This window comes from Monodon monoceros, unplaced genomic scaffold (assembly GCF_005190385.1).
Source record: "Monodon monoceros isolate NGI ecotype Baffin Bay Population unplaced genomic scaffold, NGI_Narwhal_1 Super_Scaffold_5, whole genome shotgun sequence".
Lineage (NCBI taxonomy): Eukaryota > Metazoa > Chordata > Mammalia > Artiodactyla > Monodontidae > Monodon > Monodon monoceros.
This window is the reverse complement of record NW_021703782.1, coordinates 43,881,355-43,895,087: the sequence shown is the minus strand read 5'-3', so window position 1 is coordinate 43,895,087 and position 13,733 is coordinate 43,881,355. Positions and strand designations below refer to the sequence as shown.

The following is a 13,733-nucleotide window of genomic DNA, read 5'->3' as shown; positions in this document are numbered from 1 at the left end:
GAGGGAAGCCCGAAAGGTGTTTTTTAAATGATAAAAATCGGTCACAGGTTTTAGCTTGGTTAAAATTAAAATCTCAGCAGCTGCTGTTCGTGGAGATATAAGCAAATCTAATGATTTTGTCAGAACATTGAGAGCATACGTGTTATTTTACACTGTATTTTGACATGCTTTGGATTTTTCTTTACCAGAGAAATGATCTAGAGCTGTATATCAGTGTAGCAAGATGCCTCTCGGAAATGACAGACGATGAAGCCAATCGGGTTGCCCAGATTACTGAGGTAATAACATATCTATGTGTTTTTTTATTATTGAGGTGGAAATTACACTTGAGATGATTATAGTATCCTTTTGGCTGAAGCTAGCTTTGCTTCATATTTGTTTGTTACTGGCTAATTTCAGGAAACCATCTCTTTCACTGTGGGGTCTCATGTCCAGCCTAGTATGATTGGATACGTAGTAGTATATAAATGGATAGATGAATGAATAACTTTTTAACCTAATTAATCCCACTTTGTCAAGAACATTTTAGTGTTACTGATGAGCAAAAATAAGTACAGGACATCTTCAATACAAAATCCACAAGAATGGAAATATTCTGACCAAAGAACCTTCTGGTGCATGGTAGGCACATTTATTTTTCTTCACCTGATACTTATCCTTTTAAAATCAAGAAAGGTGGCTGATTGAAAAACAAACAAACACTATTATCACTGACAAGTACCTCTCAGACCCATACCGAATCAAAGGATGAATAAGCGAAAAGCAGCATAAGAGTAAAGTTGCCAGATTTAGAATATAATACAAGATACCTTGTTAAATTTGAATTGCAGATAAAAAATGAATAATTTTTTAAAGTACATCCCAATGGGACCTACTTATTCAAATGGCATCCCTGCATACCAGGTAATACCAAAGGTCTAGAGGACTGGGAGCCCTCACATCATGGGTGGTCATCTTATCATTTATTTCACTATATGGCAGATTGGCCTGTTAAGTTGAATCCTTGAATCCTCTGCATTGTACAGCTGTGATGCTCAAACTGTGGCCGACGGACCCGCAACATCAGCCTGGCAAGTGATGAGAAATGAAAATTCTGGAGTCTCACTCCAGACCTACTCGATCAGAAACCCTGGAGGGAGGCCTAGTGGTGTGTGTTTTAACAGTCCCTCCCGGTGATTGTGGTTCATCCTAAGGTTTGAGAAGCACTGTTAGAATATTTGGAATATCGGCCTTTTGGAGATAAGTTTGTTTTAGGCAAGGATAAGCGGTATAAGGAAATGCTTGAGAGAGTGGACTCTGGAGCCTCACTGCCCTGGTATGAAAGCCAGTCTCTCATTTACTAGCAACGTGACATTGGTGAAGTGTCATAACCTCTCTCTGCCTTGGTTTCCTGATCTATAAAAAGGAGATAATAGCGCCTACCTCTTAGGGTTGTTTTGAGAGTTAAATGGCTTAATCCATGTTAAGTCGTTGGGCAAGTGCCTGACCCAAGGCAAGTACTCAGTAATAACTTATTATCATAATTATTACGTTCATGTAATTTATTACAACTTGTTATATTCATGTTACATTGTTCGAAGTAATTAATATAATGTACTTTGGGGTACCTAGAGCTAAAAGTTGCTGTTATTCACTTGGGTTTCTAAAGTGCCATTCAGAAGATTGTCACTAGAACATTCTAAATCCTGTTCTGGTGTCCCCAAAAGAGTTAATGTGTTCCGCTGAGCCCTTGTTTTCTATTCATTTCTAGAAAGAACACAGGTAAGAAGAAGGTACAGGTGAAGAGCTCAGACTCCTTGGGTTTCAGCTCTTACTCTCTGTGGCAGTAAGCAAGTTGCCTAACTTCTGTGCTTCAGTCTCCTCATCTGTAAAGGAGGGATGATAATAGTAATCTATTGCTCAGTGTTAGAATTAAATGCGTAATTCAGTGGTCCTCAAACTTTTTGGTCTCGTGACTACGTTAGTGTCTTAAAAACTATTGAGGACTCCAAAGAGCTTTTATTTATGTGGATTATATCTGTCAATATTTACCATGTTAGAAATTAAAACTAGAAAAATTTTAAAATATTTACTTAAAAGTAATAATAATAAACCCATTGCATCTTAACATATGTAAGAAAAAACTATTTTCCAAAAAACAAATTAGAAAGTGGCATTGCTTTACATTTTTGTAAGTCTCTTTATTGTCTGGCTTAATAGAAGACAGCTGGATTCTCACAGCTGCTGCTTCATTCAATCTGTTGTGATGTTGTTTGGATGAAGTATGTGAAGAAAATCCAGCCTCACACAGATACGTAGGTGGAATGGGGAAGAGTGTGTTAACAGTCTTTTCTGATAATTGGGGATGTCTTTCTTTGATACCGTACCAAAGCTCAGCAAGTGTTGGTTTCTTATAGGTTAGTTGAAATGTGGAATCTGAAACCGTATCAGTGAACTTCACATACTCTGTTACATTAAAATCCATTGGTCCATTGCACTCTGGGTCTTTTACCAATGCATGATTTTGTAAGATATTATTGCAAGATTTGTAAGATATATTGGTCATTTGGAAAATACTGAGTCACTAAATTTTGAAAATCTTCCAAATGTTGGTACATTTCATTATAAAATATCAAAACATCACATTTGTCAGTATCACCAGCAACTTCATCAGAAAAGTCTTTTACGTATCTGCTACTAAAGTCATAGTTGCAGATACAGATTTTCCAAAAATCGAATTTTCACTTAAAAGCTCACATTTTATCATTGGCAATAAATACTGTCAAGTATTTCCCTTGAAGTGACAGTCTTGCTTCCTTCACTTTTAAAAAATAATCAAATACTCAGTTTTCATAACCGTAGTTTGTCCATCAATTATTCTTTTCAACTAAATGGCGTTCCATGAGTAGAGTGGCTATTTCAGCTCACAACTCACTCTCACAACTTTCTCCTTGAGATGACCATCACACTTGGGGATGCAGCACAAGTCTTTTATGCATACTTCCCATTTGGTCATACAGAATATTACAAAGATGTACTCAAGGGCAGAGGTTTAACAAAACTAGTAATTTTTATTGTTTAAAGGATATTTTAAATGAAACTAGCTTTTTAAAAAATTGCAAGTGTCAGTGAAAAATACAATGAACATTACTACAGTTTGGGGTCTTATTATGAATATAGTTTGACCTCACAGACCCTCTAAAAGGGTCTTGGGGTGCCCCATAGGTCTGTGTACCACCCTTTGTGAAGTGCCAAATTAACACAGGTTAAGTGCTTAGAATGGTGCCTGGCACATAATAAGTACTGTATTTGTTAGTTATCATTATTATTATTTGTGTATCTTTACTAAATATCCTCACCAATTAACCCCTGAAATCATTTATGGTTTTTATGAGAAAACAGGAGGTGACATTACAACCATCTGTCTGTAGGTACATTTTAATATAGCACGCAGGCAGGTAGGTCACACAGCGCAGGAAATGAACAGTTTTAGCATTTGGAATGGTAATCAACTTCAAACTCACCCTTTCTCTTTTGCCCTTGCCCCGAGGTCCTATAACAATTTCAGTTAATTTAATAGTAACTGAACAATTTGCTTTTTTGCAGAACAGCCTAGAAAAGGCTGCCTTTGTCAGACTATACTTGGTCTCTCAAGGACGATTCCCCTTGATGGGCTTGACTGATGTGCTCAGTGTTGCTATTCGGCACCATGAAAAAGACACACTGGCCTGGATGATACTGCACAGCTTATACCAGGCACGGATTGTGAGCCACGCCAACACCGGTAAGGCCAGCTGGAGGCGAACATCAGGAACAGAAAGATGTACCTACGATCTTTTAGGTTGTAACTGTTTCCTCAACTTAACTAGTTTAGTGCTTCTTGACACAGGCGAGGCCTTGTTACCCCCAATGAGTAGCACCTTGGATAGAAACCAGCAATTACAGCTCACAACACCAACTCTTTGGAGGTGGGAATGAATTCTACTGGTGACTTTTATCTTGTCTTTGGCCCTCCAGGCCCTCAGAGACATAAACAAGTTTATCAGGTTGATTCTGCCTGCTTCCTTTCTCAAGCAGATGGATGCTGATTGATTCTCCCTGATGTTTTCATGAAAACGGCTTTTGGGTGGTCATTTTACAAAGAGAAAAAGAAAGCAGCAACAACAAATTAGTTATTCTATAGAAGAACTTCTCAGGAGTGAGAAGAATAAAATCTGGACACCCTTACTACATCCTCAAGCCAGAAGCTGCAGGCATGAAGCTCTGCTAATGAATGGTGCAACTTTTAGACCATTTTAGACTTTATACTTTAATAATCATCTAAAGAGGGAGCTCCCTCATTTCTCCTCCATGCCTTTGGTCATATGCTTGTAATTTCTCAAGTCTACATTCAGGTCCTGAAGGCATCTGGCTTCAGCAGATCAAACGTGGCTGGGAAGCCCTTGTGACCCATCATCCCCATCTGTTGTATCTTGAAGGCTTTGAGAGAAAACTGACAAATACAATTGTAATACTGTTTACAAGACTGTGTAGGAAATTTTGATTCATCCTCCTCTTTGGCAACTGAGAGAGTTGTCTCATGTCCACAGTAGCACCAGCCCAGTGAAAAGTGAACCTGTGATGAGAAATGAGATTTTTTACTCTAACTCGAAAGTGTATTTATCAGGCAGAAAACTAGCAGGTACTCCCTATTAAGCATGAAGATACATGAAGGAAACAAATGTGATATTTGCCTTTGGTCCTAACTAGCTGGCGTTCAAATTTAGTTACCATTTTCCTCTCATGCACTAAATTTTAAGATGTTTCCAAGTAGTCTCTGCTGTGCTGAAAATCCTCATTTTTTTAAAGGAAAAATTAATATTTATGTTGATGTTTGTTCTCCAGTTAGCCTGTAGTAGCTGGGTTTTGTTTTTTGTTTGTTTTTAATGTCTTTAGGATAGGTATTCTCTATGATTTTTGCATAAATTGGGAATATTTAAGCAAGGGAGGACTATAAAAACAACTAGTTATCAAGGATTTAACACTACTAACTAGTTGGCATGCCCAGTTTCTCCTAGTGTGTTTCATGTTGAGCAACTCCAACAAATGCATTTTACCACTTTATCAGATTTGAATAAATTAGCTTTTAGAAATAAAGACCAAAATATGGTCATCTGATGTGAATAGTATCAAAAACTCTCTCATGGGTGAGCACAAGTCTCAGGTACCATAAACGGACTTGAAACTGTCACACAGAGTCCTCGGCGGGTGTTCTGCTTTAGTTATGACGGTAATCGCTGATCTGTTGTACATTGCAAAGGAAAACCGTGGTCTGGTAAGAAATATCCTTTTGTTCCAGGCGTGTTGAAGAGAATGGAGTGGCTCTTGGAACTGATGGGTTATATCAGAAGTGTTGCTTACCAGTCAGCATCTGTTCAGAACGTGGCTCTTAATGAGGTAAAATGTAGAGGAGTCATTTGTGGCTTCCTTAAAATATAGAGGATATTTACTCTCCCAAAAGAGGAACATGTTGCTGCTTGAAGCTTTCTTTCCTTCCTTCCTTTTATTTTTGGGAAACAAGGATGACAATTATCTGACGTCACAAGGAAACAGATGTTCTTACCAGGCTTTAGGAGATGCCCATGGCTGCCCTTTGAAAAATATTTTCAACAGAACACGTTCCTTGACAGGCAGTACACAAAAGATTCTAGCTGGAGGGGGAAACTGGGATCCTGTGTACTTGTGCTGGACCCCACAAAGACTGGGGTACAGGGCTCTGGCCTCCGCACTGGCCCAGAGCACGGCTTCAAACATCTGGTTTGGAGGGGTTCCTGAAGTGTATGCAAGTAATCTGTGTTTGTGCCAATACTTAACATGCATATATTGGAGGGAAATTTTCACCCCACCTGCAAAATGACCTATGACCCAAAAAAGGTTAACCACCACTAGTACTGGGTGAGTAAAACAAAAAAAGATTAAAAAATGAAGGACAGCACTTTCCTACTCTCCTCATTTTCTTGACTCAGCTGCCCGCATTTTTTTTTAGTATTTTTTCCATAGCCATGTTTCATGGGTCTCCTGTTTGCTGTGTGAGCAAAATATGCATAACCTGGGATGTTGTTTGATATTCTGCCCAGCTCTTCTGCAGAGTTGTGTGTCTTTTTGAAATTTTCATTAGTGAGATTAGGCATTTTAAGAGATTGAGGGGTACTTTAAAAAAATTTTTTTTTGAGTTAGCATAATATTTCCTCTCTTTATTCTGATTTCCAGTTTGTGTTAACCTTCTCTGCTTTCTTACAAAATCTTTTGAAACTTAGAAAATACAGATAAACAGAAAGAAGAATAATTTAAATCGCAGTAGTAGAGTAACTCAGAGGTAGCCCTTGTTACCACCATTTCTGCAAGTGTCTAGATTAGACTATAAAATCTAAATGCATGGATTCTACACAGATTTTTTTTAATGCATGTGGAGAGTCATTTGTTGTTTCTGTTTAAATACAGAATACACTATACATATTTTTGAAAATCAGTTTTGGCCACATAATAATAAACCTAAATATCCCTGTCTGTATCTCTCTTAATTAATTTTTAAATCTCTTTGAAAATACCAAAACAGAGGAGTGTTTGGATCTCAGTATGATTAGGTGTTAAATAAATTATGTTTCTCTTGAAATGTTAGAACGCTAATAATGAAACTATTGGGCCTTCTGTCCTCACAAAAGAGGATCCTTCAAACTTTCTGAAACCCCAAAATGTCTCTTCATTAAGCATGGAAATAGTTTGCTATTCGGTCCAGTCTCTCTTCTGGGGTAGGGGTGGGGCAGGCAGAAGGTTTGAGTGAAGGGGAAGATAACATCGCCTCATGATGGGGGGGCTGTGTATGTGAACATGTGTTACTTTGCACTGTTAAAGCATGTGACCTGACCTTGTTCCTATTTCTACTGTAGGCTTTGGATTTCTTGTTGCTGATATTTGCAGCAGCAGTGGTTGCATGGGCAGACCACGCTGCCCCTCTGCTCCTTGGCCTCAGTGCCAGTTGGTTGCCATGGCATCAAGAAAATGGTCCAGCTGGGCCAGCATCAAGGTTCCTTGGCAGGAGTCCCTTGCACAGGGTCACTGTGCAGGAGGCTGTCACTCTCCTTCCCAGTAGCATGCCTCTTTTGCTGCAGAAAGAGCCATGGAAGGAACAGACCCAGAAGGTGAGGTTGGCAGCTACCTGCTTGTCAGGGCAGGCGGCCATTTTCTCTTCAGCAGTTTCTGCTGTAGAATTGAGGTGGGAGTTAAGTGAAACCTGAGTCACACTACAGGCTTTCCTAGTCAGCCTCGAATCTCAGCCAGATGCAAAGCCTCAGCGATTGAGGCTAGCCCAGGCTCAGGGTAACTGCTGACTAAAAACAACAGTGACAACAGCAACAACTTGCTTACAGTTAGGGATGAAGTGGAAAGAAAAGCTTATACTTGCCTTCATTTATTGAAGACACATGTGTTCTTGATCCTGGGGATAAAAGGATGAATAAGTCTCTGAGAGCTCAGAATTTCAGAGTGAGGACAGACAAGAAAGCAAGTTCAAGGTTGCAGTATGGTATGATAAGGATACAGTGGTGATGAGCAAGGGAGGGGGGTGATCAGCAATGTCTGGGGAGGGGTCCAGGAAATCCTCCAGGGAGATGCGAATCTGGAGTATCCATCTTTTACCATATTTAAGGTTCCCCACAGCTCATTCCATGCGATAGGTGTGTTCCAGGTGCTTCTGGCCTGTGCGATACCGTGGGGAAATTTGTAAAGGCCTAATGTCATCACCTTTGCCCTCAGGAAAACCCAAAATATAGGAAGTACCTTTTGGTTTTTAATACTGAGTTTCCCCAGGCTACTAGCTATCGTGAAGAGCTAATACGGTACATCCTTTCTCATTATGTGGCTCTGACCTGTCTTGAATTGTTGACTGAAAGATATTTTTGAATCCCATTTAATCAAAACTGGATTTTTACGAGGTTGAAAGCTTAAAGCCAACTTTGTGTGGCTTAATCTTAAAATCTGAACATTAATCTTTAAAAATATTTCTGAGCTGTGGACCCACAGTTTAGCCATGAACTTCACTGAGCATCTCAATTAAAATGCCTTTGTTTTCTTAAACCTGATAAGCATTAGTATTATTATCCCAAATTTTGTGTTTTCTTTTTCATTTTAAATGAAAATAAATTTAAATGTGGTATCCTATCCCCTTATTTCTGGCCTGGGACACCCTGTTCATTTTGGACTACAGTATAGACATCCTGCATCTATTATGTATTTGTAGTACCTGATTTATTTACTTACCAGTAGGATATGATAAAACAAAACTGAGGAAAAGAAAATAAAGAAAAAAGTTTTAATTAAAGTAGGGAATTAGGAATATTTTCTTTTTTTAGTCCAAAGTTAAAAATCCTAGTACCTACAACTAGTGTATGTGTTTTTCAGTGAGTCGAGATTGGCAACATTCAGTCAATGAAATTATCCGCTATCTAATTCAAAAACAATTTTGGCTGCACCTGGGAGTTCAGTCAAACTCATGAGTACTATGAGTTTCTACCTCATCTGCAGGATTTATTTGCAGCTAATACGCTTGGGTCTACCTAGTAAATTGTTTTATGCCTTTTCTCTTGCATTTCAACTTTGCTTCATATCCATTTGGGCACAAATTGTTCTTAGCCACAGAAACATATTTTACATATGATGTGTTTCCCCATTTACCACCCCACCTAGGAGCCTAGGCCTGATACACACGGAACCAGGTGGCAGGCAGCATGATGTGAAGGAGGAGTGTGAGGCTTTGAAGCCAGGTGCACATGGGTTCAGATCTTGACTGTGCCATTCATTGGGAGTGGACTTGGGCAAGGTTCTTAGCCTCTCTGGGGCCTCTCAGAGTGATGAGACGGAACGTTCATGGCACACAGGAGGCCCTCTGGGCCCATGCCTATCCCACTCTTAAAAGCTACAGCAAGTCCCAGGGTAATCAGCAAAGGAAGGAGGTTTGACTTTGCTGGGTCATTTAACTAAATGAGAGCCATTTCCAACTTTCCCATCTCTTGTGCCTGGTCCTGTCTCCGCTCCACTCTCCCAGCCCAGGCAGGTATTGTCCAGGGACTACTGCCCTGATACTCATATGTGCAGGCCCAAGGGTTTGAATGATGTCTTACTGATAGATTGTTTTCACTGATAACCATTCTTCATTTTCACTCTAGTTCATTGACTGGCTATTCAGCATCATGGAAAGCCCTAAAGAACGCCTCTCAGCAAAGTCCAGGGATCTTTTAAAAGGTATCACTTCCGTGCTTTATGCCCATCCAGTGTTGTCTGTGCTGCAGAACAGCATCCTAGCGTATGTCGGCTCCTGAAAGGGCTTGTCTTGGTTCAGTTTAGAGAAGTAATATGAAGCTGTCACCAGTGTGGCATTCTTGAATTAGAAAGTGGTTAAAAAAGTTGCATTGCCTTTACATTTGTTATTTAAATGTTTTATTATAAAATATGACTTAAAATTTAGAAAATTCAGAAAAGTAAAAACAAGCAAAGAAGAATCCAGAATCCCACTGCTCAATGACAATTTTGATTGTTTTTCCTAAGTTTTTGCTCCCTCTGTGTATGAGTATTAACGTTTTTATAATCATAGCCAATTGAAAAATGTACATACACACTTTGAATACTGCCTTTTGTACTTTAAAATTATTTTAAAAGCATTTTTTTTTTTTTTTTTTTTTGCGATACGCGGGCCTCTCACTGTTGTGGCCTCTCCCGTTGCGGAGCACAGGCTCCGCACACGCAGGCTCAGCGGTCATGGCTCACGGGCCCAGCTGCTCCGCAGCATGTGGGATCTTCCCGGACCAGGGCACGAACCTGTCCCTGCATCGGCAGGCGGACTCTCAACCACTGCGCCACCAGGGAAGCCCTTAAAAGCATTTTAACCCATTCTTACACTGGCTTCATAAGTATTTTTAATGGCTGCATAGTATTTTGCCAAGGGAATTGGACATTTCCCATGCTTCCAGGCATTTAGATGATTTTCATGTTTTTATACATCTCTATTGACTGTTAAACTATGACTATGGGATCCACAAATATAGATGATCTTTCTGTGAAAATTATGTAGATGTTTTTACTCAAATCTGAAAAGTCTTCTGGGCATTGGCTCTGTGGTCCAAGACAGCTTGTACTGTCATCCACATCTTGAGACTTGGGGGTCTGGATCCTACCAGCGGCTGCTGTTGATGCCCCTGACATGCTGTAAGCTACTGCACTGAAAAGTCTCACCTTGGGAAAGTTGCCTGCTGGCTTACTCTTGTGATAATTGACCATATTTTGCTTTAAGTATGGTATAATCTATTGATTGCCTAACAAGCGAGAATTATCTAATGTGTTGGTTCTTGTCCTTCTCCCTACCTCCAAAGTAGGTGGGAGGGCCTGTGTAGGACGGTGATTCTGATCAACCACAGAACTTCACTGAGGATCAGGGCAGTGGTCTGACATATTTTCACTTGACCATTCCCTAGAGACTTGCTGCTAGAATTTCCTCCATTTATTTTCCTTGAGGAGTTTGGACTAATTTTTAATGGCCATGGGTCTATAATTCCATTGGTTGTTCCCAACATATACTGTCTTAGGTCATGAAGATACTAATTGATACTGATGAGGAAAATAGTTATTTGGGTCAAAGAAGTACATGTTCACTTGATCGTGTATTCAAGGGCTTACTAGAGTCACACACAATTATTATGTAGCTCTAGCTTACCCTCATTCCCTCACACTATTATATATTTTTTAAATCTCAATATATTTACATTAGTATTCTAAAATAAGATATGTAATTATTTACCTAGAGGGGTTACATGTAACTTCCCTACTTTAAATTGATCTCTGAGGGACCCATGACAGCTAAGGTGTGTGTTCAAATATAGTTTAGTACAGTCATACTTGCTCCATTGAGCCCATGAACCTAACTTCATTACAGAGTCAGGTTTTTTGTCTTTACCTTTTTTTTAAAAAAATAATTTATTTTTGGCTGCATTGGGTCTTCGTTGCTGTGCGCGGGTTTTCTTTACTTGCGGCGAGCGGGGGCTACTCTTTGTTGAGCTGTGCAGGCTTCTCACTGCGGTGGCTTTTCTTGTTGCGGAGGCACGGGAGCTCTAGGTGCGCGGGCTCAGGAGTTGTGGCGCACGGGCTTAGTTGCTCCGCGGCATGTGGAATCTTCCCGGACCAGGGCTTGAAGCCGTGTCCCCTGCATTGGCAGTGGGATTCTTAACCACTTCGCCACCAGGGAAGCCCTGTTTACCTTTCAATTAAACTTTTTTAGTGGAAAAGTGATATTCATGTAGAAAAGTGCACAAGTAGATTTTTACAAAGGGAACATACCTATGTAATCAGCACCCAGATGAAGAAAAAGAGCATTGTCAGCATCCCAGAAGTCAGTTTTTGTTTTAATTATGCAGAATTTCCCACTAACTGGTTTCAAAGTAACTTAAAAAAAAAAAAAAAACCTTTCCTCAACCTTTATTAATCATTTTCTTCCATTAAAATTCTAAGGCTTGATAGGAATTCTTAAAGATTAGCTAAGTGAGAACAAGCCAAGTTCTATTGACACCTTTTTAATCTAAATGACTTTTTCAAATGCAACTCCACCAAATGCAACAGTGCACTTTATTTTTTGTCCCCTTAGCCACCCTGCTGTCCTTGAGAGTTCTCCCAGAGTTTACGAAGAAAGCTGTATGGACCAGAGCGTATGGTTGGTAAACAGTTTTGCAGTAGCCAGCAGCATTCTCAGCTGGATGAGGAAAACCATACAGACAGAAGGAATTTTTCAGAATTCGTGTCTGGGCTTACTGAGACGATGCAGAGAGCTGAAGGTCATGAAAGGGTGGCCACACAACCGACAGCTTGAACCGTGCACGCCAGGACAGGGGCCACTGCTTCAGTACCCAGGCCATTTGAGACTGAAACAAGAACTTGGATTTTCTTTTATTTGGCTAGAGTTCAATGTAAAGATTTTTTGTGAAAATCTAATTATATCATCTCCTCCCCACTAAATTCTAGTAAAATAATCCTGTGAATTTTGTGCATGTGACTTTTGTTTTAAGGCATGGGGAAGGTTTTGCTAGCAAAACCAAACTGTAGTGGTGACAGTGGAATCTGATCTGTTTCCCAGGAAGTCTCCAGAGGATATTCATTGACTCAGTAAGTTAGACATGTTTTCTTATTCTTATTGCTAAAACACTCTCTTGGAACTGCTATACGCATTTAAATAATAAGCATAGTGTTAAACATTGCTAAATCAGACTTGTAAGTGGTGGCTATAATTTTTTTATGCTTGAGTCTCTTGAATGCAAGTGAAAGTTACCCAATTCAAAATAAGGAGGGGAAGGTGTTTTTGCTCATAGGTATGGTGGAAGCAACATGGGGTGGACTCTGATTCAGCTTGAGTCATGTTGAGTCCTTGGGTGGGGTGGGGAGGGTTCTACGTGACCAGGCCGGGGTCACATGTCCGTCCACCTGAACTGGGTTCCCCCAGAAGAAAGGTGATAGGATGCTAGGCAAGCAAAAAATGGCAAATATCTCCTCCAAACATCGATCTTTTTTTTATAAGTACAAACCTCTGTCTTAATCAGGGTGACTGGTGGCCTAATGCCAAGTAAATGAAGGAATGTGACAGCATCCTCAAGGGTTGCATTTTACTCAGGGGCTTAGAATCAGCCAGGAATTTAATTTGCTCTGATTGCTAATTATTGTTCCTTCATGCAGCCATTAATCAGGGCTGTCCTTAGCCAATCATACAAACATACTGATGTATACGTATATGGGATTACTGGGGAGAAAATGTGTGCCACTGGAATAATATACCTTCGTGCTTATCATGCCACAGCAGTGTCATGGAACTTTTAGTATTCCTGTGTGGCATGTACAATACCTTCATGTTGTCACCAAGCATACCTACCACTTAAGTTAAAAATAGCTCTACTAATTTTATTTTCCAAATATGTGGATTTATGATTCCAGGTTCCAAATATTTGTGGTTTACTGTGTAATTCACACTGTTTCCAGGTCACAGCTCTTTCTTTTGCTGAACTCCGTAGGGTGCTGAGATGCTTACAGAAAAGGAGGAAAGGAAGGCGAGCTCTCAGGTAGTACTTAACTACATCACCAAGTATTTCATCTCTATTACTTCTTTAGAGGCTGAGCTGGAGGGAAATGAGTTTGGAGGAAGCAGAAGTGTAGAAAATTTACGTGAGAAGCCAGCTTCTGTCTCCTTCCCACCCACCGTGGCTTTCTCATACTACCTGCCAATGAGATGTTGACATTCTTCTAACACTTATTCCACTAGTTGTCAGACTATATAAGTAACTAGAGTTTCACTTGTATTATCTTATTTAACCCTTGCAACAATACTGTGAAGAGGCATTATTTTCTATTTTTAAATGAAGAAAACACATCTAATAAGTGGCAGAGCTACTACACCTGGAACCAAGGTCCTAGAACCCCAGGTCCAATGCTCTTCCTACTGCATCAGGCTCATCAGCACCCACTTTCAGATGAAAACTCCTACCAAGTATTAAGCCTCATTCATGCTTAATATAGATTGCTGGAATCAGATAAAAGAAACACCCCTGCCTCATATTAATAAGCCTCTGGAATTGGGAAGTTGGGAGTTACAATGTAAAGGAGCAGGTCTTCATGGGTTGAAGGACATTACATTCCCGGGCCAACTAGCAGATGTGGATGGCAGTAAAGAATAGGGAAGAGGAAATGGGCAC

General features: G+C 39.9%; 1 protein-coding gene across 2 annotated transcripts in view; it reads left to right on the top strand.

Annotated features, from left to right (window-relative positions):
- Positions 1-12,038, top strand: part of FOCAD (focadhesin) — a 311,528-nt gene extending 299,490 nt beyond the window's left edge. Inside the window, exons 39-44 of one of the 2 annotated variants that reach the window (XM_029202338.1) lie at positions 189-278; positions 3,586-3,763; positions 5,318-5,415; positions 6,906-7,157; positions 9,180-9,255; positions 11,645-12,038. In XM_029202338.1, coding sequence (XP_029058171.1) covers positions 189-278; positions 3,586-3,763; positions 5,318-5,415; positions 6,906-7,157; positions 9,180-9,255; positions 11,645-11,718 — 768 coding nt within the window. In that variant the 3' untranslated portion in view covers positions 11,719-12,038. Of the gene's footprint in view, positions 1-188; positions 279-3,585; positions 3,764-5,317; positions 5,416-6,905; positions 7,158-9,179; positions 10,991-11,644 lie in introns of those variants that run through there. The other variant, XM_029202336.1, reaches the window with a different exon arrangement.
- Positions 12,039-13,733: the final 1,695 nt, after the last annotated feature.